General features: G+C 45.0%; 2 protein-coding genes across 2 annotated transcripts in view; one reads left to right on the top strand and one right to left on the bottom strand.

Annotated features, from left to right (window-relative positions):
- Positions 1-2396: 2396 nt before the first annotated feature.
- ZNF740 (zinc finger protein 740) lies at positions 2397-15234 on the top strand. The gene is made up of 6 exons (XM_044677648.1): positions 2397-2639; positions 12302-12451; positions 12862-12948; positions 13844-13967; positions 14230-14348; positions 14775-15234. The coding sequence occupies exons 1-6, from the start codon at positions 2631-2633 to the stop codon at positions 14862-14864; spliced, it is 579 nt and encodes a 192-aa protein (XP_044533583.1). The 5' UTR covers positions 2397-2630; the 3' UTR covers positions 14865-15234.
- Positions 15235-15311: 77 nt separating this feature from the next.
- Positions 15312-26909, bottom strand: part of ITGB7 (integrin subunit beta 7) — a 48026-nt gene continuing 36428 nt past the window's right edge. Inside the window, exons 12-16 of the mRNA XM_044679242.1 lie at positions 20299-20516; positions 19916-20132; positions 19533-19741; positions 19071-19231; positions 15312-18730 (exon numbers count right to left, since the gene is read on the bottom strand). Coding sequence (XP_044535177.1) covers positions 18647-18730; positions 19071-19231; positions 19533-19741; positions 19916-20132; positions 20299-20516 — 889 coding nt within the window. The 3' untranslated portion in view covers positions 15312-18646. The remainder of the gene's footprint in view (positions 18731-19070; positions 19232-19532; positions 19742-19915; positions 20133-20298; positions 20517-26909) is intronic.

Below are 26909 nucleotides of genomic sequence, written 5' to 3'. Positions count from 1 at the left end.
CGAGGGGGAAGTCTCGGGCGCGAGCACGCAACCCGGCGCCCGGGGGAGCCCGCACCGCCCGCCGCGTCTCCGCTCCCCTCCCTCGCGGCCCGGCCCGGAGTCTGCCCCCACGTGGGCCCTGGCCCGCGGGCCGCCCCTCGCTTCCGCTTCTCGGCCCGGCCTTTCCAGAAGCTTGTCCCCTCCCAGCCTACCCACCTCCCCGTTACTTTGTGCGCTCTACGCCAGGCACGGGCTTCGCTTCCCGGGAGGACCCGCCTCTCCTGCCGCCGGAGCTTTGTTCCCCACTCTCTGTGCCCGGGGAGAAGGCTCGGAGGTGCGCTCCCCTTCGTCCCCCAGGGCCTCCGAGCACCAGTACGGGGCGGAGAGGAAAGAGTTCGGGCTCCTGCAGGCTTTCAGAAACAAACTTCCCTCATGATTCCTTTTCGTCTCCAAAACTTGTAGGGGAAAGGGCTGTCCTTCCATCTCCACCTCACTGAAGGGCGTCCCGGCCTCTTCCCTCCTTCCCCCGAAAGGCACAAGTCACTACTGTAACTCTGCCAAGAGTTTCTCAGCACTCCTCCTGCTGTGGTCGACGATTGTGGACTAGTGACCTGTGTTGTCCAGCACACCCTAGGCAGCATCCCCATCCTTTTGCTTTTCCCTCTGTACTTGGTCTTACTGATCTCAGAAGCCCCTGGGAGTTCATCTCAATGCAGATGACCCCCAGATTTACACCCTGACTTATTTTTTTAAGCCCCCTCACCTTCCATCTTGGGATCAATACTGTGCCAGAGTAGAAAAGTGGTAAAGGCAAGGCTGTAGGGTTAAGTGACTTGCTCGGGGTCACATTTGAACTTATGAGCCACCTAGTTTCTCCTCCCCCCCACTGAAATTCCTACCCTTCTTTGTAAAGCCTGGGGACTTTTCAAACTCCTTGGAAACTGGAGGAATCACTTCTCTCCAGACTTATTTGTTTCTTCCTCTGTAAAATGAAGAGTTGGACAGGATGGCCGCTGAGGTCCTTTGCATCTCTGGATCTATGATTTTATGTCCCAAATAGGACTAACCTATTGTCCCTTCTCCCTGACAATAAAACCTTCACTGCCCCATTTCTGCCTCTGAGGAGTCTCATCTCCAATCATTTGCCAAGTTTTATGGATTCTACTTGCACAGCATCTTAGATCTGATTCTATCTCTCCCCTAATAATGGCCACCACCCTAGTTCAGACCCTGATTACCTTAAACTAGTGCAACAGTCTCCTGATTGGACTCCCCAACTCTGGTTCCTGCCATCTCCAGTCCATCCTTCAAACTGCTATCACAGTAAAGTCCTAAGCACAGTGACCCAAACACATTCTTACTCTAAAAGCTCTAGTATAGGAGTTTTTGGTGTTTCAGACCCCTTTGATATGAAGGCCATCAACTTCTGAGGATAATGATGACTGCATAAAATAAAAAAGGTATATTACAAAGGAAATCCAACTATATTGAAATAAAGATATAATTTTTCCATCCAAGTTCACAGATCCCCTTTCTGGTATCTGGAGTCAAAAGAGCCTACTCAAATGGCTCCCTGTTGCTTCTAGGATAAATTGTTAGACTCTCCTGTCTGGCACTTAAAGACTTTCTAAGTCTGGCTCCAGACTACCTTTCCAAACTTGTATGTGTATTACCTCTCTATGTAATCTCCAGACAGGCCAAAGTGGCCTTTTTGCTGTTCCTCACATATAACATCCATTTCCTGGTCCCATTCCCTTGCACAGACTGTCCTCCAGGCCTGTAATGCTTACCTCCCACTTTATAAGATTTCTAGCATCCTTCCACTACTTAGTTCAAGTGCTGCCTTCATGGAAGCTTTTCATGAATACCTCCATGAGCTGACTCCCTCCCCTAAAAAAATTACTTTCTACTTACTTGGGTATATATATATATGTATATATTATTTCTATATATTGTCTCTGTTCCTTAAGGGCAGAAACTTTTTTATTTTGGTATCTTTACCACCCAGGTGCATATTAGGAGTCTAATAAATGTTAACTGATTGGCTAGGAGTTGGGTTTTTTTTTTGTTGTTGTTGTTTTTTGTTTGTTTCTACTTAGGACATTTAATTGATTTCTCTGGGCCTCTATTCCTGAACTATAAAACAAAGAAGTTGCATTAGATGATGTCTAACATCCCTTTCAGTTCTAATGATCTGTGTAGACCCAACTTAATATGACTCCTCTGTGTGAGCTTCATAAAACAACCCATAAAATAATGCTCATCCATAATACCATTGTCCATTTCTCAGCAGCTGATCCCATTAACCCCCATCTCACTTTCTAGTTTCAGGTGTCTGAGACAGATTCAAAGCCACCTCCAGAGACTTGAGCTGGACACCAAAGACAAGCAGGTTTTCATTCTTCTGTAAGAACAGGCAAGAGCCCATCAGAAAACAACAACTGAGCCCAGTTGTTGGGATACCATCTTCTCTTTGGAGAGCACTGAGTTCCAGCTGCTGCCAAAGACCTCTCAGTATGGCAGCAAGGGCATATAGAGGACATGGAATGAGGAGGCTCCAGTGAAATGTTGATAGCTCCCTCCGTATACACACTAACCAAAGGAGTAAGAAACTCTTGAACTGTTGGATCCCCTTAAGTGAAGTGGGCGACATGGCTCAGGTAAGGCAGTCTAGAGCTCTCTTGAATCTAGGCCACACCAGACTGAAGGCTTCTGATCTGATGTGCTGTGTCTCAATCACTCTGTTGATGAGCCTCATGCTGTGCTGGGTACAAGGGAAAAGTTAGAGAAATAATATCTCTGTCCAAATTCTACTTTGGACTGGTAAAATATCCAAATTTTCTGCTGAGGACTATCCAGCTCTCTGCAGCCTCAACCCTGAGGTTGTAGGTGACTTAAAGAATGGGAAGGGGAAGGAAAAGGGGTCCATTTTTAAAGTTAAAAAAAATTTAAATACAAAGGACCTTGCAAAGCTTTTTCTGCTATTCCAGCAAAAATCTGCCATGGACTTGTGGCTAGAAGTTGGGAAATGCTGGCCTAGAGAAAGGAAGAGAGGCAATCTATAGTCTTTACCTTCACTGAGCTCCCAGTCAAATGAAGGAAATAAGACATATACCCGTAGGGGCAGGTGTAATACACACAGTGAGTGCAGATAAAGTGTAAAATGAGCACTCATTTGCTAAAGGAGTAAAAGTCAAACCAGGGAAGTATTGGGGAAGAGTGCAAACAACATCAGACTTGGACAAAGAGGAATTGTAGATACCTCCTCAGATTCTGACTCACTCTGTAGCCTTTGGCAAGCTCTGTAAGCCTCAGTTTTCCTCATCTGTAAAATGGGGATAACCATAACTAATACCTTTAGTATCTGTTATGGGATTGTTGTAAAGATGAAATAAGACAAACACATGAAGGGCAAGGCTATGGTTGTTGGCTCTCTTTATTGTTAGTGTCAGTCATAACATCAATAAAGCAATTCCATCAGGAAGGGAGTATAGTTTAAATAGGATTTTGAAGGTGACAAAGACCTTGAGAAAGGATACACTCTTAACTAAGTCTAACTCTTCCATACAAGCTACTCTGCTGGCTAGGCCGTGTGCAGGGGAGTGCACTTCAGTCCTCAGAGAGCAGCTTGCTTAAGGCACCTGTCCCATCCCTGCCCTTCCTAGGTAAGAATTGGCTTTAATTAAACATTATGAATTTCCATTTACTATAAGAGAACCCTGGCAGTTACAGAATCTCGTTAGCCCATTGCCTTTGATGGAGCCGAATCCTGAAGATTTTCCAGGCAGTTACCATTTCTTCAGTGCTCCTTCTTTGAGGCGGCTGGACCCTCGAACCTTCTTTATACCCTTAACACCTTTTTAAAACTATCAAGGACTAAGGGTCTTCCGCAGCCTCTGAATCATGTTCCCTACGTAGTCACCAATGCCTCCTGCCAGCCTGGGAGAATATTTCTGATTAGTCGTATAGCCAATGACCACCAGGATCTCTTCTAAAATGTCTCAAATTCTTTTAGGCATTTGCATCTCTGCTTCCACAGTTTGCCCTTAAAGACATATGGTCTCTGGGAAGTGATAAAGTGCTGATGTAGTTACTAAAAGGACCCATTCAGGAAGAAGAAAATTGTTCACAGTGCCGAATCTTTCTAATACTTGCTTCATTACTGTTACTTGGATTCAGGGCCTTAATATGCTGCACACTAGTTTGAGAAGGCCACAGTTGAGATTAATGATTCCTTTCCTTTTTGGCCTGGACCTGACCAAGTGTTCTCAAGGCCATTCTCTTAATCTCTCTACTCCCAAACTTTAATGTAACCATTGTTGGATATTAGGGGCAGGTCTCAAAGCAGTCTTATCTTGGCTTCTGGTGACCCCTCTTCTAATTCTCTCTTGTTCTTAGTTTCTAAATCCAAGTCAGGGTCCAATATATAATGATCTTCTCTGTCCCCTAAAATTCAGTGTGTTCCCTGGGAAGATCTGTGTTCATGTGTGTGTTGTCCAATTTTGAATGAAGTTATTTGTAGACATTAGGTCTCCCTCTACCCATTTTGGTCTGGGCTGTCTTGATATAGAACAGAACCTAGAGCCAGGAGTGCCTAGGTTCATTCAAAACACCAGTCATAAAGAGAGTGGCCAGATATAAGTTATGACACTTCTAAACCTCAGAGTCCTCAGCTGTAAAAGGGAAGTGGCAATAGTACTATACAGGGTCATTTCAAGAATCCAGCAGGTAAACCTTTTACAAACATTTAAAGTTCTATCTGAAAATGTCTATTTTTATCACTAATAAATGAAGACCAGTAGACTGAGAGAATCTTGGTCAAGTGTTACCAGGATAGATCAATAATTTCTTAGTAATAAATATGTCAAAAATGGCATAAAAATACAGAGCAATAATTTGGACAAGGTAACACATAAGCAGAAATGGAGATGTTACTGGTTTGTTTTCTTATTTTCCTGCTTTCCATGCTTTCCATGTGTGTTACCTATCTAACAACTCTCATTTCCATGCCAGTGGCAAACCAAATCTCCCATCAGACTGGGCATTGGGCATAAACAGTTTCAGCAGTCACAAACACCAGATGCAGAAATCAGATACATGACTGAGCAGCAAAAGATGGGAAATGAAGAAGATAACAAAGAGCTAACAGATAGTTCTTTACTCTTATTTAGAAGTCGATTTGTTCTTCAGAATGAAACAACTTGCAAAGTCTTTCCCAGCCTATTGAGAATTCTCTAAATCAAGGTATCTGAGAATTTGGGTGGTTTGTTGTGGTTTTTTATTTAGATAACTATTTCAGTAGCATTGTTTCCTTTGTCATCCTATATATTTTATGTATTTAAAATATCATTCTGAGAAGAGATCTGTAGATTTTTACCAGAATACCCAAGAGATTCATGCCACACAAAAAAAGTTAAGAATGCTAGATAAACCTATCAAAAGTACTCTGAGTACTGTCAGAGTTCATTCCCATCCACCACAGCCACAGCCCAATAATTTTCAGCTCTGATAATATGATTAAATTTAGAGTAGGGCCTGCTTAATAAATACTTGTTGATCAATTGATTGCCCTTAAGCATAATTGCATCTGTAATTGTACATCATTCACACAAATGCAATACAGCATTCCTGTTCTCACAGTAGAGCAGAGCATTCCATTCATTTTTCAGCACCTCTGTGAGATAGGCCTCATTTCCCTATCAGACACCTTCTATGGAAACAACAATGCAACATGCCATTGATGATGAGAAAAATATCTCCAATTTACCTAACAGAGTTCAGATTTGTGGAGCACTTGCTGATCTCAGCCAGGTGGTAGAGATGAGGCTGATAATGTGTCAGACAGGACTCGAATGAACTCAAATCTCATCTGGCTATCTAGCACTTTTTCTACTTCTCCATATTTTCATTCCAAAACTATAAAACCAAATGTTGTCCTAAATAATGAAAGAGTTAAATTAAAATCTTTAAAGTACCAAATTTTCTATCCAATTATGCTTTAAAATTATCCCGAGCTCATATTTCAAAAAATTGAGTCTATAGAATTCCATTTAATCAAATTAAAATGTAAAATATAAAGGTGGAGTACATCATAGCATTAGCCAAAACATACTCCCATAGTTCAGATACCTAAGGTTTTCTATGTAAAGAGAAATCCTTCCTACAGAAAAAACCCATGTCATCATTGCAAAAATCAGTCCTATCCCTCACTGGAGTTGACTTAGTTAAAAAAAATTTTTCTGGCCAGAAATTGTAAGTTCAAGTTTTCTAATCTAAAAATCAATTTGCTGCTAGCCAAAGCCAGAGTTCCTAGTTCCAAGATATAATCCATCTTGCCTCTAGAGTTTCTCAACTCTCCACTCCACCCCACCCACCCACCTCCCCTATATTTTTATTCCTATAAAGAGGCAAAGGGGCAGTTAGGTAGCACAGTGGCTAGATTACCAGGCCCAGAGTGGGAAGTCCTTGGTTCAAAGCTGGCTTTAGATACTTCCTAGCTATGTGACCCTGGGCAAGTCACTTAACCCCATTTGTCCTTCTGTCTTAGAGTTTTTACTAGGATAGAAGGACAGGTTATTTTTAGAGTTAGAAGAGTCTAAAATAATTTCCAACTCCTTAAATTCACCACTTCCCACTTTAAAAAAGACTTAATGGCTGCTACAACCTTCCTCAGATCAGCCCCAGGGGGGGACTTCAAATACATCTTCATTTTTCAGCCTCATGGAGGCTAGAGGGGATGTGATTAAATGGACTGCCTCCCAAGGTGCCCTATGTTACTGATTCTTTCCTTGTGTCTTTAAATAACATTCTTTCAGAAGAGCTTTCTCTCCCATCCTCACCTCATATCACTCAGATATCTTCCCCCACTATCTTCTTTACCCTGAAGAAATTCTCCCTGTGCAAGAAGGATGCCATTCTATCCCATCCCCTCTCCAACAGATTGACCCCTCTAGCATCCCTACTCACACTATTCAGTGTCTCCCTGTCTGCTTACTGCATCTATAGCCCCCTTTCTTAAAAAAAAAAAAAAAAAAAAAAACACCTTTGAGGCAGCTAAGTGGGTCAGTGGATAAAGCACCAGGCTGGGAGATCTTAGGTTCAAATTTGGCCTCAGATACGCCTTACCTATGTGACCCTGAGCAAGTCACTTAACCCACTTTAGAACCAATACACAGTATTGATTCTAAAATGATAATGACTCTTTAAAAAAATGTTTTTAAACCTTCACTTGAACCCATCTCAGCTAGCCATCAGCCTGTCTCCTTCCTTAGCCAAACTTCTTTTTAAAAAAAAACCTATCTACTTACTTACTCTCCTCTTACTTTCTTGTAAACCCTCTGGCTTTTGACCTCATCATTCAACTGAACTCCTCTCTCCAAAGCTACTAGTGATCTCTTATGACCAAACCCAATGGCTGCTTCTAGATCCTCTCCATGATCTTTTCTGCAACTCTTGACGCCACTCTCATGGATGCTCTTTCCTGGTTCCCCAGCCTAGCTGGTGGCTGTTTCACCATTCCCCTCTCTGGCTCTTCCTCCAACTCACATTCCTAACAATGGATATTCTCTAAGGTTCTTTTTCTCTTTCTTCTGTATATGGTTTTCAAACTTTTTGACAGTGGTAAAGCAACTCTGGCAAAACCCTGAAGTAAAATCCTTATTAACAAGACATTTAAGTTTCTTTTTTTTTTTTTAATTTGATGTTTTTCAGGATTCTTTGCTACACAGTTTTGGGAAGCCCCCATAGACTCAGTTGTCATCTCTGTGCAGATGATTCTGGGTCTGTTTATCCAGCTCTAACCTCTTTCCTGATCTCCAGTCTCAAATCAACAACTGCCTATTGGACATCTCAAATTGGACATCCCCATAGACTTTTCACACTAACCCAGCCAGGACAGAATTTATTACCTTTCTTCCCTCTTACTCTTACTTCTCTATTACTATAATAAATATTTATTGATCGCTATTGAATATACCACCATCTTGTGAGTCACCTAGTCTTACAACCTTGGTATCAGCATCCACACTGGCTTGGACTCATCCCCCATAACATCTTGCCAATTTGTTGCCAAGTCTTGTCTGTTCTGCCCCCACAGCATCTCCCAGGGATGTCTCCTTATCTCCTGGCCAACAGCCCCCACCCGGTGCAGGCCTCACTCGTGAAGCCCAACACAGACTCCAGCAGAACCTTCTCGTGAGTCCACCTGCCTCGAGCTCATTCTCAGTTCAGCCCATCCTCCACTCAGCTGCTAAAGTGGCCTTCTGGCCACATCTGTCCCTTCTCAGTAAACCCCAGTGGTTCTCTCTTACCTGCTAGAACACATAGAGCACTCTGCTTGCCTTTAACAATGTGGTTTGTCCAACTTTAAGGGAAGGATCACTTTTGTTCCATAGTGTTCCCAGTGGTTAGCAGAGTGGTTTGTACTTATTGAATGGTTATTGACTGGCAGCTGACTGCCTTTAGCCCTTTCTACTCTCCTTGATGTTGTTTGAGCACAATGCCCTGTGTCCCACCTCCATGCCTGGAATGCTCTCCTTCCTTTTCTCTGCTCCCTTCAAGCCTTGGCTTGGACCTCCCTGCCTCCAGCACCTCTCACCTGCCTCTTTCTCACTGTCCACACAGCCTTCTGGCTGACCTCCCAGCCTCAGAAACCTCCCCTTCCCTTGCTCAGTGAACTCCAGTGCCTCAGTAGTTACCCCAGAGTAAAGCGTTAACTCCTCTGCTTGGCTTTGGAGCCCTGGGTTGGCAATGACCTTTCCGGGTCCATTGTACATTGCTCTTTTCCCTGCACTCAGTGTCCCAGGCAAACTGATCTGCTATCCCTCACACACAGCACCTCATCTCTGTCCCTTCTAAATGAATGTCCTCCGGTATCTGGAATGCACTTTACCCCATCCGAGAATCCCTGAAGCTTCCCTTGGTTCTCCAGCTGCTCATTCTTCTCTCTCCCCCCCCCAAACTGCCTTGTATTTATTGTGTGCCCATTGGTCACATGTATGTATCTGCACAGAGATGTGCAACCATCTCTGTGTAATGTCTGTATATGTGACTTAGGTGTGTACTGAGTATGTATATACATACACATACACACCTATAAATGGCCATATTGCTCTAATAGACAATAAGCTCCTGAGGCTGTTTTCTTCCCATCCTGACCACAGAGTGGGCTCCTGGTTGAATGTGGGGGAAGCCCTGGTTGAAAGTGGAGACTCTTTTGCTCCCCTTCTCATGGATCAAAAGTCTATGAGCTCCAGGGAGCTTGAATTTCTCTTTGGTCTTGTTGGTCCCAGGTTAGTTTTTGCTACTGCCTTTCCATTGTGCCTTTGGTCTCCTTACAAGAGGAAAAGGGCACACACATGCAAGCCCAGAAGTGGGAAAGCTCCCAACATCCTTGTCTTCCTTTCTTTGGGCCCCATTCCCAGGTGCCTTCCTAATCCTGTGTTTCCTTAGGCCTCCCCTCCACTTCTGTTTTTACTTCCACCACCTATCTCATTCATTGAGTTTCCCTCTTGGGATGCCTGAGGGTTCACATAGCATTCAGTCCTCAAAAGGGGAATTTGTTCTTTCCATACTTACGGTGTCCCAATAAGCCATTTATTTTAGCCAAGTGGCACTATGGATAGAGCACTAGCCTGGAGTCAGGAAGACCCAAGTTCAAATCCAATCTCAGGCATTTACTATGATCCAGAGCAAGTCATTTACCTTGGTTTTTACCACCTACCTTGATTTCTTTTTCTGCAAAATGGAGGTGATGATAATAGTACCCACCTCCCAGAGCTCTTGTAAAGATAAAATGAGATCAGACTTCTAAAGCTTTTTGCAAACCTTAAATATTAGCTATTATAGGAACTCAGTTCAGCACACTTTGAATGTGGCTGAGAAACCATGTCACTTTTACCCCCCCTAAACTGAGGTGTGATAAAGGTAATATATTATGGGAAATGATCTCTTCCGTTGTGGAAGACATTAGGTCAGGTACAGTTTATCATCTAGCTAACCTATAAATCCCCACTCTGTGATCATCCTAGCCTTGGGGAGCTCTCAGTTTAAAGGGCCAAATGAGATGGTTGTCCAGAAAGAACTCGCACATATGGAGATACTCAGAGGGTGTGTAGTCCCAAGAAAGTTTCCCTCCAGACTCTCATTTTGATTTGGACATGATGTCCCTCTCCATTGTTGAAGGCTGAACTAGGTACAAGCTCTAGTGCAGGGGTCAGCAACTTTTGGCTCTTTCTGCAAGAGCCATAAAGTCCATTTTTTTTTCAGGCGCAGTTACAGGAGCCGCACTGTGAGCACTGTACGGCTCTCGTGAAATTACATTTTTAAAAATGTGGCATTTATGGCTCTCATGGCCAAAAAGGTTGCCGACCCCTGCACTAGTGGATTCTTCCAAATGTTTCAAGTAGAGGTCTGGTGATGAATTAGAGATTCTGTGGATGTTATCTCAGGTTAGGGTAGCTCATCATCAGTTTGGCTGCAGGGTAATGAATTTTTTTGACCATAGCAACTCCAAAGAGTGTCTAACTTAGAAAGGCTTTGACAGACAGCAAAAGAGGGAGTGCTCCTCCCACTGAGATTACCCAGAATCTTGATGTATAAGGGAGCAAGATAAGTTGGAATGAATTCTAATAAAGAAATTCAGAATATAGACTAGGCAGAGCAGTGTAGTGCTTTGGGTGCTATGAGATGATATGAAAGTAGCAAAAGATGATGATTCCCTCTTAAAGACAGGACAAACATAGCAGCATAAGTAACACAGTGGATAGAGTGATGGACTTGGAGTCAGAAAGACCTGAGTTCAAATCTGGCTTCAGACACTTAATAGTGAGGTGACCCTGAGCAAGTCACTTCACCTCTTTGCCTCATTTCCTTAATTGTAAAACAGGGATAATAACAGCCCCTACCTCCCAGGATTGTTTCAAGGATCGGCTAAGGGACTTGGCACAGTACATAGCACATAAAAGGTACTATACAAATGTTTATTCCTTCCTTCCTAATAATATCATAGTCGATGATAAATATTTGTCAATGATAAATATTTGTTGAATGTACCCCTGATTCATTAGCACAGAAGAGGCCTTAAGTAATTGTCTCTTCTAACTCCATCATTGAACAGACAGGCATAGGTAGACAGAAGGAATTTGGCCAAGTCTAACCTCTTCCTGGGGTTAAAGTGAAAGAATAGAGACAGCACAGAACTAGGAGTGAAGAGACCCAAATTCAAAAGCAGAGTGACCATAGGAAAGTTATTTAACCTCCCAGAGCCTCACTGTCTTTATTTGACAGAGGTGAGCAACAATGCCTGCACTGTCTCGATCACAGAGTTGTGAAGACAGTGCTGAGGCTAACCCTTAATACATTCTGGAATAAAGCAGCTCTAAATTACTCCTGACCCAAAGCTTCTCAAGGATTCAGGTATCCTTTGAGGGTGACAACAGACTTCCCAGGGTAGAATTCTCATCTCCCATTTTTCTCTTCCCCATATTCCTTTACCCTTCCATTTCAGCTGAAATCTGAACCTTGACCCTACTCAGCACATCTTTGGGATAAGGCTACTCTGAATAAAATTAAACTCTCCTTCAGGGCAAGCCCATGACTGAAATGGAACCAAACCAATCTCTAGAATACAGAGTATTGGGCAGGATTTTATATGCCCAACCTTTGTTACTCGACTTAATTTCTTCTTATGGGATAATAATAGCTAACATTTACATATGTGCCAGGCACTAGGCAAAACATTTTACAGTTATCTCCTTTGATCCTTATTGTCATCCCCACTTTACAAACGAGGAAATTGAGGCCAATAGAGTTTAAATGACTTCCCCAGGAAAAATTCAATCAATAAGTGTGTGAGACCAGTTTTGAACACAGATCTTTCTGACTCCAGGTTCAGACCTCTATCCACTTTGCCACCTAGCTGCTTCTTTGATTTTAAGAAAAACAAATCACTAATTTTCAAAGCAAACAACATGAAACAAGTGCATCAGAGTAATGGAATGACTGGTGCCTGGTAGGATCAGTTGGGATCAATCAGTGAGTATTAGAGCCAGGATAGGCAGGAAGAAAGGGAATGACAAGTCAGGGTTAGAAGAAGCTGAGGAATTATGTCTTGAAGAAAAACAGAAGCCATCTGAGGCAGGAGAAATGGTAAGCTTTATAGCTATGCTTCAGGGAAAACATTTGGTGATGTTGGGAAAGAGAGAAGCAGATCAGGCATAGAAGTTGGCTTATACAGAGCAGGGGACCAGCTTTGTGGGAAAGGGAGCATCACTAAGATTAGCTGAACCTGTCGAGTCATCTGACCTCTCTTCTCCCAATCTAGGCGAGTCTCCTAGCCTGTGAGGGCCTTGCAGGTGTGAGTTTGGTCCCCACGGCAGCCAGCAAGAAGATGATGCTGAGCCAGATTGCCAGCAAACAGGCAGAGAACGGGGAGCGAACGGGCAACCCAGAGGTGCTGAGGTGCTCAGGCCAGGTACAGCCCTGCGAGTTGAGTGACCTGGGTTTTCTGTAGAAAACTCTGAGCTTTTTGTTCAGCCAGATAGGGAGATGTCCCTTCCTTTTCTCGGTGCCACCAGCTCCCATTGATTGTGCTGGGGTTGGATAAATGGGTATTTTTCACATCTGAGGGAGGGTCTCTTCCCTTCCTCCAGCCTTTGGATGCCACAGCCTGACAAGCTGTGAGAAGATAAGAACAGAGGTTCCCACTGAGGCCCCACTCTCTGATCTTTGGGATTCGGGGGAGGGAAGAGCCCATCTCCTATGACTCGGTTTTGAGTTAATAGTGTGTCTGAAAATAGTGAGAACCTCTTTTCTTATCCTGTCTCTGCCCACTTTTCTCTGGGGAGTAGGCCAAAGCTTTAAATATGATCTTGTGTTTAATAGGGTCACCGAAAAGATGGAGAAAAGTCAAGAAATCGAAAAGATGACAGTGCCGCAACTGAAGCTCCACCACCAAAAAAAGTTAAAAAGGCAGGTAATGGGGCAGGCACCCTTGGGGTGCAGGGATCCCCTTCACCCCTCTGACTTTGTTAGGTCTAGATCACCTCAGACCAATGGGCAATACTTGTGAGGCCTGGTTCCAGGATCCCATACTGCTAGATATTGTGGGGCTACCTGCCCCTAATCACTTCACCCCTCTCAGCTCCAAACTCCTCTTAGGTAAAATGGAGGTAGTTGAGGCCAGGGAATGTGGTGGAATGAAAAGGACTGGACTCCCTGAAAGCAGAAAACCTGACGAAGAGTCCTGGTTCTTCAGTTGTGTGAGGGGGGCAGGTATTTAACCTCTGGGCTTGTTTCCTAATTAATAAAAGGAGACAATGATGCTTACACTATTAATCCCAGAAGCGTTACCAGGCTGCCAGGAAGAAGGTGATTGTAACCCACAGAGTTTCCTCTACCAATATCAATTACCCCCATTCTTAACCCCCCCCCAAAAAAAATATTCAAAGTTGGGAGGATAATGTTTTGTGAACCATAAGGCATTGTGTAAATATTAAGGTTAGCTAGGATAGTATACTCAGATAATAAACATAAAAAGCTTTGGCCAAATTATTCCCTAAATTGTATGGGTTGCTGTTGTTATTGCCACTGTTGCTTAGCTTCTGACCTAGACTAATCAAGATGGGGAGGACAAGGTGGGGCTTTTTAGGAAAAGTTCAGTCTAGTCTCTTCTCAGATTTGCGAGGATCTCCAGAATTGAACTGAGCTGGCCCCAGAGATGAGGAAAGAAGACCTTCTGTAGCATAGGCAGAAAGAAATGAAGGCCAGGCAGCTCCTAGAGGCGCTAGAGTACAACAGGACTTGCTAGGACGAGGCAGACACTGGGGGCTCCCCTAAGGTAACATGCCTGATTGTCATCCCCCAGATGGTGGTGGTGGAGCAGAATGGCTCTTTTCAAGTAAAGAGCCAAAAAAACTTTATTTGTGAGCAGTGTTTTGGAGCCTTTAGAAGTAGTTATCACCTCAAGAGGCACATCCTCATTCACACAGGTAGGCCTCCTTCCTATATTAGGAGAGAAAAAAATAATCATGAGTGTGTGTCTGTCTGTTTCAGTGTGTCACTGTGTGTGTGTTGGGGGTATATGTCTGTATCTCCGTGTGTGAGTGTGTGTCAGGGTGCCTAAGGGTCTAGGGACATGCTGTGGCTCCCGCCTGAGCTGATTCCAGCCCCTCAGGACACCCCTTCTGGCCCAGTGAAGCGAGTCTTGGCCCCACTGGCTCTTCCTCACCCACCTTGTTTCTGCCGTGCCAGGGGAGAAGCCCTTTGAATGCGACGTGTGTGACATGCGGTTCATTCAGAAGTACCACCTGGAGCGCCACAAGCGTGTGCACAGCGGAGAGAAGCCCTACCAGTGTGAACGGTGTCAGCAGGTACCAGCCTGACTCCAGAGCTCAGCTCCTGCAACCCTCCCTCAGGGAGCAGGCTGCCCCAGAAGCTAGGCTCCCCTTGATGGGACCAGCTCCAGCAGGGAAACAGTTTGGGACCCACTGTCCTTCCTGGTCTCACAGGAGCTGTTTCTGGGCAGAAGTCGGTCTAGCTACTTGGTCCCTGGGTGCAGAGCCAGGGGAAGTATGAGGGAGATAAAGACAAGGAGGAGCACTCTGGCTTTTCCCAGGGGGAGGGAAGACTTGGAGCCCCAGAATTGCTCTCGTGAGGGCATCGAAGCACAGATGTCAGGGTCGGGGTCAGGGCAGGCTGGAATAATGGAAGGTGGCTGGGTGTGTAGAATGGTTGGAGCTGGCTAGCTGGTTCTTGGGTGTTCTTGGGAGTTTACCTTCTCCCTTTTCTTTTCCCAGAGCTTTTCCCGGACAGATCGTTTGCTCAGACACAAACGGATGTGCCAAGGGTGTCACTCCAAAACCCTGGATGGGCAGTTTTCCCTTTAGGCATGGGGCCCAGGGTGGTGGGAAGGATCAGAAGAGCTCACTGAAGATGCTACCCCCTCTGGTTCTGAGGGTGCCACCACCTCCCACACCTCCACATGCCTCTTCTTTCTTCTCTTCATGGAGGAGGGGACCAGGAGAGTCAGAGACCTAACCGACATCAGGGGACAGGGCATCGGAGCCACAGCCCTGTAAATAACCTGAGATCCGGGGTGGCTGGAGGGCTTTCTCCAGCAGTTCCTGGGAGGGTCGACCAATCTCTGAACCCTTGATTAAGCCATGGAAAGGGACTCAAGATACAGGACCAAGACAGGACAGCGGATCACACAGCCATGAACTCCACATGCGAGTGGAAACTGGGAAGGGGTGTGTGAGTGTGTGTGTGTGTATGTGTATACATATACGTATATATGTATATGTGTGTATATGTATACATATATATGCATATGTGTGTAGATATATGCATATAGACTTAATCCAAAAGGGATTTCACCCCATGAACTGTGGATGTAGAGAACCTGAAGGCATGATACCCCAGGGCAAAGCAGGGACTGTGACTGTCCTGGTCATCCCGCATAGATGGCATTCAGTTAGCATTTTGCCTCCACCTTTACATGCCCTGGACCTCACCTTCTCCGAGGCAGGTGGGGAGCAGAGCCGGCAGCTGAGCTTACCCTGGGCTATGGAAAGAGGTTCCTGGAGGCAGGGGCAGTTGGCCACAAGCAAGAGCAGATATCTCCTTTTCCCCCAGTGGAGTAACAAGAGTTGTGCCCGTGTGTGTTAAAGCAGTGCGCGTGACACAAATACTTGATTTTGGGGCTGGCTCAAGTGCCTTTTGGAGGAAGCTATGGAAGGAGGCCTGTGAATCATCCTCCTCTCTTTGGGGATCCTAAATCTCGAGGGTGGCTTCTGTGTAGCCCAATTCTCTGATTGCCTTCCCCCATTGCCACTGAAGTCTAAATAAAAGTGGATGGGTTGGAGGTTCTGGGTGCCAAAAAGTGCATCAGCACTGAGCCCACTTCAGAGTTCAGCTAGCTGCTCTGGGTCAAGATAAGACTTGAGTTGGGTCACAACCTGCTGAAGAAGTAACGAAACTGGAGTCCAGTCCTCATCTCAATCCTGAGAGGGGGCTATCTCTCCCCTGTACTTACCCACCCAAGTCCTATCACTGGATTGAGATAAAGAGGGTTATTTCCTCATAATGAAAGGAGAGGGTCTGATTCCCTCTTTAATAACCCTCCACAACCCCGATTGGTTTTATGACTGATGGAGCTGGTATAGACTCTATATTTTAATCAATACTCTAATCCCCATGTCCACTTGCTCCATGCCCCAAAGCTTGATGGATTACAAGTGATTAGATGTGTGTGCATCACCTGTGTGGATGTTTCAGCCTCTATAGTAATGGCCAATTGAGCCAAGCACCTCCTCTCTCCCTAATCTAAAGGATTCTTGGGAAACTGAATAGCATCCCAGTGATTTCAGGGGATTTATATATTGAAGATTTTGTTATTTAACAAACCGAGGGCTCTGGTATTTCTGGCCTAGGCTGAGAGCTAGGGGTTCTCGAACAGTGGCAAATGTTAATGAAATCATTCCTTCCCTTAAGGCAAAAGGCGTAAGGGATCCTTTTGGGAGGGGGGCAGCCCAGTGTGTAGCCCCTTCTCCCATCTTAGTCCGTCTGGGGCAGTTGGATCAGTTCCGTGTCTTGTGAGTAGGGTAGGCTAGTAGGAGGTGGGACTAGACTTAAGACCAGGCCTGGGAGAGAGAGCAACCTGTGTAAGTTTGTGTTCCATTTAGTCATTAACCTTGGTGAGAGGGTCTGGCAGCAGACTTGCAGCCACTCCTTGATAAGACGCCATGGGGGCCAGAGAAAGTGAGGGAATCCTGCTTGTCACATGTTGGCTATTTGGCAGAACTCCAGAAGGAACCCTGGGCTTTCAGATTTTGCACCAGCAGGATCTGAGGCTTTGTTAACTCCTCCCCGCTTTCACTTCACACCCACACCTATCTTCCCTGGTCTGAATTCTAGGTGTTCCCCCTTCCCCATGCAGTGAATGATCCTGGGGGGGAGGAGGGGTTCTTAATGAATGGCAGTGGCCTCCTGGGTGTCAGGGAAGTAAGCCTGGGTTGCAAGAGACTAGGATTTCCTTAAATGTCAACAATGAGGGGTCTTAGGAGAAGCACGGATAGATTTAGAAAGAAAAGCCACAAACAGCTCTTAAAAACTGGGAAGGCTGCTTCTCACCCCACCCCCATGCTTCACAAGGCTTATTTGTTGGGGGTTTGGGGTTTTTTTATGGGGTGGGGGAACGAGTGGAAAATCATGTGAACAGGTTATATGCCGGCGCGTTCCAAGTCAGACCACTTCTTCAGCTTTTGCCAGAACAGCCGAGGAATGGGAGGGAGGCGATGAGTAATAGGGGACCACACCAGGCCAGCTCACAGCCAGCACTGGCCCAGAGGGGGGAGCCTGAGGCCCCCTGTGCTGCAGTGGGTGCTAAGACTTTAGAGGAAGGGCTGGATGGATAGAAGGAGCAATGCTGCACCCCTGGCCACCCAGGCCTAGGAGCCTCACCTAACAGGAAAAGCCACAGAAGACTGCAAGGACTCCTGGACTGAATCCTCACCACCTCTGCGCTGCATAACTACAGCTGGGAGGAAGGGGAGATGAGCCAGTTTAGAGGGGAGTTGCTACTTCAATGTAGCATTTGCCCAAATTCCTATATCTCCTCCATCCCTTGCCCTTCCTTTTTTTGTCCACCCTGGCATCAGGGTCGAAGAGACCCCCTCACCAGCCCACGGTGGCTGTTTAGCTACTGATAATGCCCCTCGGCCTAGGAGTCAGGACTAGAGTTTCCCTGGCCCCCTCTTCCCAACATCCTACACAGGCCTTGGAGCTTTTATTTTCATCATCCCCTTCACCCTCTCACCCCCCCCTTTTTTTTTAATACACTTATTTTGCTATGGGGGGGTGGGAGGGAAGTAACAGATGGACAAGAAATTTTAAATGGTAGTTTTTATAAGATGTTATAAACTTGTATCTTTTTACCATTCAAAGTGCAGTGTACGTTCCTTTGTGACATATTTAGAATATTTAAATAAAATGGGGGTTTTCTACAGTGTCTGCTTTTCCTGGGGAGGGGTCTGTTTTGGGTTGCTTTTATCATCACAAATTGGGAAAGGAAGAAAATTTGGAGTCCCCACTTTTCCATTTGTTTCCCACTCTATCATTCCTCCTCCACCTGGGAATCTAAAGGCAACATCATCATGAACCTGCTCTTTGCTAACAAGGGGGAAAGTCAGGGACAGGTTACAGATGGTAGACCCAAGATCTCTAAGGAAGCACTCAAAGGTTCTTGCCATCGCTCCTGCAAACAATCGGCTAGATACTGAAAGTCTTCACTTTCCAAAACTCAGCAAAAGGAAAGCATGGTGTCAAGTTGGGCTACCCCTCTGGTGGTGTTACTCAATACAGGAGGTCTGGCCCTGGGTGAGGCTTTTTATTATAGTCAGGAAGAGTTCTGGCTCTTGTGGAGCAAGAGAGAGTTTTCCTGTAGCAATTAAGTCATTGGGGGGGGGGGGAGACAATAATCAAATTGTTGGATAGGAAATTGCCCTCTGACGAGGTTGAGGAGTAGAGAGCTCTGACCAGGGTTCCCCTCTTAACTACTGCTCTAAGGGAAACAAGGATGCAAAGTAAGGCTTGAGAAGCCTGGGGTCCACGGAGAAGGGCTCTGTGGCTGCTGTGTGAGAGGGTGGGATATTTTCCTGTGGTCAGCTGCTTACTGAGGGCTCCCCTCATTCTGGGATTGATACTGAGGATTGATGGTGGTGGTGACGGCACTCTTGTAGAGAGGGTTGTCGTCCTAAAGGGAAATTAGATGGTGTCAGAACCTGATAAGGAAGGTTAGCAGCCTTTACCAGTGTCTTCCCTGGTCTTAAGGGATCCTTGAATGAGAAGGCATGAGATTCGGGAACTAAAGGATAGTTCTCCATCTCCCTGGATCATGGAGCCAACAAAAAGGGTTCTTGAGGTAGGCAGACATGAAGCAGTGAGGTCATAAGTAAGGCTGGCTGCCAAGGTATCCTCACTACTGTAGAAGCCAATAAACTACAAAATATTGACAGAAAGGAAGGAGGCAATGGCCGGGGATTGGGGGGAGCAGGAAATAAGAATGGGCTGAAGGAGTTACACTGGCTCCTCACCTGGTTCCAGTTGAGTTGCCTCCTTTCCTTTTCAAAGCGTTGGAACTCCCTCCGATCATAGATTTCCACCATGAGTCGATAGGCCAGGATGAGCCCCAACCCAACTGCCACAATACCCCCTATACAACCCAGCACGATGGCCTGGGTGTGATCTGCTCCTTCTGAAAAGAGGAAGGACGAGTCCTTGGGGAGGCCTAGAAGCCTCCCTAGGAGGACTCTGCCTGTCTAATTCTGTCAACAAGTAGATGAAAAATATCTAATCTGTGCCCAAGGATACCTCCTATACCCAGAGCCAGAATCTTAGCTCTGCCCACAGCACCAAACTTTGTGGTTGCATAACATACCCAGGATTTACCACTCCTATATGAAATGTTCTCTGCCACGGCTTCTGAGCTCTGTGCCCCAATTCTCTTTGTCCCCACATCCCCTGTTGTATCTCACAGGAGTCCCAGCCATACTTACTTTCTCGAGGTCTCACCCACAGCACAACCCTGCCCTCAGCCTCATTCTCCACCAAAAAGAAGAGCAGCTGGTTGTCCACAGTCCTCTCCTTACACCACCCATCGTCCAGCAGGGGCATCGGGCTCATTGTTACATTGGCATGGGCACAAGCCAGGCTGCAGTTACTGGCCAGTGGCCCTGTCTTGAAGGCCCCACATTCAGCACAGTCCCTGTCCACCAATGCCAAGAGTCACTCACCGATGCTCCCCAATAAGCCCTCTCCCAACACCCACCCAATTCAATTCAATACACTGTAAAAGGCACCTGGGGCTTTCCCTTTCGTTGCCTGGGTCCCAACTCTTCTTTCTTGGCTTCCCCCAAACCCTTGCACCCACACTCTTTACCTGTGCTTCTCACATGGGGTCTTGCAGCCTGGGCACTGATCACACTGGGTCCCATAGTAACCCTCCAGGCACTGGCACTGGTTACAGTGGCAAGAACCGTGGCCATTACAGAGCCCATTCTGGCTCATACACTTGCTCGTGTCCTTGCTGCATTCACAGGCTGGGCCAGTGTGGTTGGCATCACAGTGACAGACTCCACAGACGCACTGGCCGAAGCCTGTAGTGGGACAGGAGAAAAGTCAAGGGGCAGAAATGGAGAATCCTCTCCCCTCATAGGCAAGCCCCCGACTCCCCTGGGTATTCCTCTGAGCCGCCCTGCTTATCCGGCTTTCTGGGAACCATCCTAGACGTACTCTTTGCCTCCCTACAGCCCTCCCAGGTACCTGCACAGAGGATGCCTTCGTGCCGCTCACAGCCAGCATTATCACACTCGCAGAAATCTCCCGAGCTCTGCCCACTGCAGCTGCACCGTCCACAGTGGCACTGACCCTTCCCACTGCACAAAGGACCCGTCCCATTGGACGGCCGGCATCCAGAATTCAGTGATGACAACTCTGCCTCCGAACATTCACAGCGTGGTCCGACACGACCCGGAGCACAACTGTCGAGTGGAGTGGAAGGGCGAGGGAAGAGGAGTGGAGAGAAAAATATTTGGCTCCTCTGTGTACCTTAACCCACCTTCCTATCCCTCAATACCCTCCAGTCTCCCCTATTCTTCCTTCTGTCTACATTTGCTCCTCTCTGATCAAGGGAGACATAAAACAAAAGTGGGAGGGGGAAGAGAGTGACCACATTTATCTGCCAATCCTAAATCAAGAAGATTATCAGCAATATTTCACAGGAAATAATATCCAAGAAAAGATCCAGTAATAAAAACTACAGTCTGATTTCCACATAAAGTATGGATACTATTCAAAGTGAACTAGATATTAACAGGATAAGGTAAATTCAGTTTTATAGGTGTTACAGAACTCAGAATTAGAATATGGTTCTAGAGGAGTAGATTTTACTCCAATAAAACAGAATCTATTCAAAGCAGCAGGAGAGTATTTACAAGATATAGTCTTGTGAGTAAACCCACAAACTAGAGAGGTTGAGTGAGGATAGATGGAAGGATACAGAAATACACTACTCTTTGTGTGAGTAAACTATAGACCAACAGGCCGGAAAGAGGAAATAGATACTGAGTTTGGGAAACAAGTCACAAGCCTGGCACAAAGGTGGGAAAAACGGTGATGGGAACCTTCTGGCTATTCAGAATCTGCCCAAACCCTGTCTTTGTCTCTGTCTCTATCTCTCTGCCTCTCTCTGCTTCTGTCTCTGTCTCTATCTCTATGTCTCTGTCTTTCTCCTCTCTCTCCCTCTCCCTCTCTGTCTCTCTCCCTCTCTGTCTCTCTGTCCCTCTCTCTTTCTGTCTCTGTCTCTTTTTCTCTGTCTCTTTTTGATCTGTTATCTAGAACTTGGAGTTCTTTTAATTGCGAGAGAAAGTTTTGTATTCCCTCATTTTTATATTTGAGGACACTGAAGTAAAGTGACTTGCCTGGAATCCCATAATTAAGCAAGTATCTAAGATTTGAACTCAGGTCTTCCTGACTACAGGACCAACAATTCTAACAAAGTTGGTATTTGGTGACTTCAGGACAGCAGAAGAGGATGACAAAAAGTATGGCAGAAACTGTGGCTTGGGATTCAATCATGAAAGATGGCTTATAGATGCCTCAGAAACTTCACATCTATGTATCATAAATACTTTCTTCAAAAAGAAAGTGGGGAGGGCAGCTGGGTAGCTCAGTGAAGTGAGAGTCAGGCCTAGAGACAGGAGGTCCTAGGTTCAAACCCGGCCTCAGCCACTTCCCAGCTGTGTGACCCTGGGCAAGTCACTTGACCCCCATTGCCCGCCCTTACCAATCTTCCACCTATGAGACAATACACCGAAATACAAGGGTTTAAAAAAAAAAAAAAGAAAGAAAGAAAGTGGGGAGGTGCTGGACATGATTAGTTATCAAAATGAAATTATTTCAAAATTTGCTCTTTAGAAGGGCAGCTGGGTGCTTCAGTGGATAAAGAGCCAAAGATGGGACCCTAGAGACGGGAGGTCCTAGATTCAAATCTGGCCTCAGACACTTTCTACCTGTGTGGCCCTGGACAAGTCATTTAACCCCCATTGCCTAGACCTTACTATTCTTCTGCCTTGGAACCAATACTCAGTATTGATTCTAAGATGGAAGGTAAGGGTTTAAAAAAAATCAGCTCTTTGATGAAAATGAATAGCAAAAACAGCACTAATTTAGAGGAAAAAATTAAGATGATAAGTTGTTCCAAGTGATTATAGCAACTTCAACCTGATCTATGTAAAAAAAGAAAAAACCCAACTATCAGAGAAGTTTAAGAGTCACAGGCACCACAACTGCAGGCCCAAAGGGCCCAAAACCAACTTGTCTAGTAAGCATCGCATCTCCTTGTCAGCTGAAGGAATATGGTGGCCAAAGGCAACACTGTTGGAGGGGACATTTGCAAAACATTCCAGAAGAGGAAGATTCTGAGCAGCCTATTGAGTCATGATAGAAAACAAAAATAAAATCAAGGAAAGGATAAACTTTCAGAAAACTTGGCACGAGATTCAACCCTATCCTAATCGGCCATGAACATTTATAAGCAAAATAGGAAGATGCAAAATGGAATCGATTTCCTGGCTCTTCTCTATAGTTAACTGTCCTCGTAGTGGAACTCTTACACCCTAGCACTGCTATAAAAAGAAATGGGGTGGTGGGGAACCAGCTAGATGGCTCAGAGGATAGAGCACTAGGCGTGGAGTGGAGAAGACCTGGGCTCAGATCTAGCCTCAACAATTCTGAGGGACTTCAGACAAAAAATGCTATCTACCACCAGAGAAAGAATTGCTGGAGTCAGAATACAGATCAAAGGATGTGATTTTCCAATTGGGTTCATTTGGGGGAGGTGTTTGGCTTTATAAGATTATTCACTTATGAAAATGAACAATACAGAAATTAAAAAAAACATAAAACGTAATTGGCAAAATATGGCCTCAGATACTTTCTAGCTGTGTGATCCTGAGCAAGTCACTTAACCCTGCTTGCCTAGCCCTTCTCCCTCTTAAAATTGTCACTAAGAATTTGGGGTTTGGGTTTTAAAGGGTTACTCTTTCATAAAAATGAATAATATGGAAATGGGTTTGAGTGATAATATATTCATATATACATTACATATATGTATGTAATTATTACATATATTATATATATGTATAACCCAGTGGAATTGCTTGTCAACTCTGGAATGGGGGAGGAGAAGGGGAGGGAGAGAAAACATGAATCATAGAATCATGGAAAAAATTTTAAAATAAAAAATTGGATAGAAAAAAAGAATTGTCACTAAGACAGAAAGAGAGAGTTTAGTTTATACATTTACTCTGTGTACTAGTGTATATAGACACATATATGTATGCATATAGAAAAAGACACTTCCATGTGTATGTGCCATCTCAGTGGGCAGTAGTCTCCAAGGGACGGTACTAGCCTTGGGAAGGGGGACCAAGAAAGATCTCTTGCAGAAGCTGAGAACTGAGCTAAGTCCTAAAGAAAGCCAAAGAAGCCAAGAGGTAGAGGTGAGGGAGGAGAGCATGCCAGGCCTGAAGGACAGCTAGGAGAGAGGAGCTGGTTGACAAAAGAAGAGCAGGGTCACTGAATCAGTAAGTACTTAGAAAAGAATAACCAGAATAACAAGAAAGAAGCCAAGAGGAGGAGGAAAGGGCTTCAGAAGCCAAACAGGAGATCTATTTGTTCCTAGAGGCCAGAGGGAACCACTTGAGTTTCTTGAGTCTCAAATGGAGGGATGATCTTGTCTCCTGACTGCTGAGTGAAGGATAGTGGGGAAAGTGGGGGGAGGCTGGAGGCTGGGAGGCCAACAAACCCCCTGTAGTAATAGTCCAGGTGGGAGACCATGAGGGTGGCCAAACGGGAGAGATGCTATGAATTTAGAAATTTTGTGACAGATTTTGTGGGGTTGAGAATGGCACTGAGGTTGTAAGCCAAGGAGACTAGGAGGATGGAGGTACCTTTGATTCCAGAGGTTGTTTGCATAAGACATTTCCCTGACTATATCAAGCCCTGGAATACTTGAGTATCCAGAAAAAGAAACATGACCACTCAAAAGAAACTGACCTATCCATGCACACAGGAAAAACTAAATGGATGCATATTACCCAAAGTATGGGATGCAATTGGATAATCAATAGCTCGCTGAGTTAGTCTATCAGTATATATTTCTTTTAAAGGTATTTTAGATGGACAATGAACTTAGCCCAGAAGTGAATAGGTAAAGATCAGATGTTGCCATTTCTCCCTTTAAAGCATTTCTCGCATGCATCCCCCTTCTCTCCACTCACCTGGCCACCACTATGGCTCGAGCCTCCATCACCATCTCCTCTCATCTTCATTATGGAAATAGTCTTCTATTTGTTCTTTCTTATTTTATCCTCCACCCAGCTACCAGAGTGATTTTCCTAAAGCACAGCTCTGACCACATCACCCCTCCCTTCACTCAATAAATTCTAGTGGGACCTTGTTTCCTCCAGAAACAAATAGAAAGTCCTTTGGCATTTAAAGCAATTCTCAACCTGACCCTTTTCTACCTTTTCCAGACTTCTTCTACTTTACTCCCCTCGGTCTATGAACTTTTTGATCCAGACATACTAGACTCTTTGGGTTCCCCATATATAGTACTCCATCTCCTAACCCAACACCTTTGCCTCAGCTCTCCCCAATGCCTAGAATCTTCTCCCTCCACTGCTGCCTCAATGGCTTCTTTCAAGACCCATTTAAAAAGCAAACTTTCTGTCAGAGTTTTCCCAGTCCCTCTAAGACTACCTTCCATTTTCTCTGGATATTTCCATTTGTAGACCCCTGAGAACGTCAGCTCCTTGATGGTAAGTACTATTTTTGTCTTCTTTGTATCCCTAGTCTTGGTCAGCCCAGTGCCTGGCACATAATAGGTGATTGACAGATGCTTGCTGACTGATCAATAATGTTGTGCTTCTGGACTTCTACCCATACCTTGGATGGGTATCAGTATGTACTTCTGGACTTATACAAGGAAATCACGGACAAGAAGAATGTTCTCATAGATACCAAAATATTCATAGCAGCGCTTTTTGTGACAGCAAAGAATCATAAACAAAATAGATGCCCACTGACTGAAGAATGGCTAAACCAATTGTGGCACATGAAGGTACCGTTATACAACAAATGAGGTACATGATGAATAAAGAGAAACCTGGGAAAATCTTGGAGAACTGGTGCAGCATAAAAGAAAGAAAACAATACATAGAGTAACCACAATAATGTGCATGGAAAGAACAACCACACACCAAACAATTAAAAAGTGAATGTAACAAAATTATAAAGATATTCCCAACCTATCCCTTGGTAGAGGTGGGAGGTCCAGAAGCGTTACACATTCCATATATCTTTGAGCTTTCCTAAAGTATCAGTCAATTGTGCTAATTCTCTTTCCTCTTTAAAATATTATTTATTATATGGAATGTTTTCCTGGGAAGACAAGTGGGAAGGGATACTGGGGATAACTATGATGATATAAGAAAGAGAAGACATTGGTAAAAACTTATTTAAAAAATAACCAGGAGCAGCGAGGTGGCTCAGTGGATAAAGAACCAGGCCTGGATATGGAAAGACCTCGGTTCAAATCTGGCCGCAGAAGAGGGTATGTCAAATTAATCATATTTGCCATCCATATTTGGCCAGAGTTATCAAGCCTATAGATCAGGGGCATACCATAGACCTGGTTAAGGAGATTTCAACAAATTATTTGATTCAATCTCTGACAGAATCACAGATTTGGAGCTTGGGACCTTGGAGGTCATCTAGTCGAGTCTCTTCATGAATGGACGCTCAAAGGAATTTAGTGACTTGGAGAAAGTGAGGCAGTCAATGGCTAAGTGACTTGCCCAGAATCACCCAACTAATAAGTGTCTGAAGTTGGATTTAAACTGGAGTCTTCCTGACTCTAAATCTAGTCCTCTGTCTACTGCGTCACCTAGCTGTTCTTTTCCCTATTCCATCTATAGAAAAAAATTATGAGGACTCTTGCAGAGCGGGAAAGGCTAGATCCAAGGGGTAATAAATAATAATAATGATGATAGCTAACATTTATATAGCACTTACTGTGGGCCTGACAGTGTGATAAGCACTTTCCAGTTATCTCATTTGGTCAATAATATGTTATTATATATTATTAATATATAAACCCTATTATTATCCCTATTTTACAGGTGAGGGAACTGAGGCAAACAAAAGTGACGTGTCCAGAGTCTGAGGTCTGATTTGAACTCAAGTCTTCCTAACTCCAGGTCCAGCATTCTATCCACTGTGTCACCTAGTTGTTCTTTACAATATTCCATTCAAAAGATTGTGAGGTAGGGAAGGCAAGGCCCAAGGGCCAAGATAAGGTGAAGAAGAGAAGAAGAAAGCCTTTAAGATCCCTGAAGACAAAATGGGTGAAAAGGGAGAAAATGCAGTGATATTGGATGGATGGAAGGAAGGAAGGAAGGAAGGAAAGAAAGAAAGAAGGAAGGGAGGGAGGGAGGGAGGAAAAGAGGGAAGGAAGAAAGGAATGGAGAGAGGGAGGGAGATAGGAAGGAAGGAAGGAATGGAGAGAGGGAGGGAGGGAGAGAGGGATGGAGAGGGAGGGAGGAGGGACAGAAGGAAGGAAGGAAAGAAGGAATGGAGAGAGGGAGGGAGGGAGAGGAAGGAAGGCAGGAAGGAAGGAAAGAAGGAGAGAGGGAGGGAGGAAGGAATGGAGAGAGGGAGGGAGGGATGGAGGGAGGAAAGAAGGAAGGAAGGAAGGAAGGAAGGAAAAAAGGAAGAAAGGAAAGAAGGAAGGGAGGGAAAGAGGGAGGGAGGAAGGGAGGGAGGGAAGGAGGAAAGGAGGGAGAGAGGGATGGAGAGGGAGGGAGGAGGGA

The sequence above is a fragment of the Gracilinanus agilis genome, chromosome 5, assembly GCF_016433145.1.
Source record: "Gracilinanus agilis isolate LMUSP501 chromosome 5, AgileGrace, whole genome shotgun sequence".
NCBI classification, from domain to species: Eukaryota; Metazoa; Chordata; class Mammalia; order Didelphimorphia; family Didelphidae; genus Gracilinanus; species Gracilinanus agilis.
This window is presented reverse-complemented; position numbering and strand designations above follow the sequence as displayed.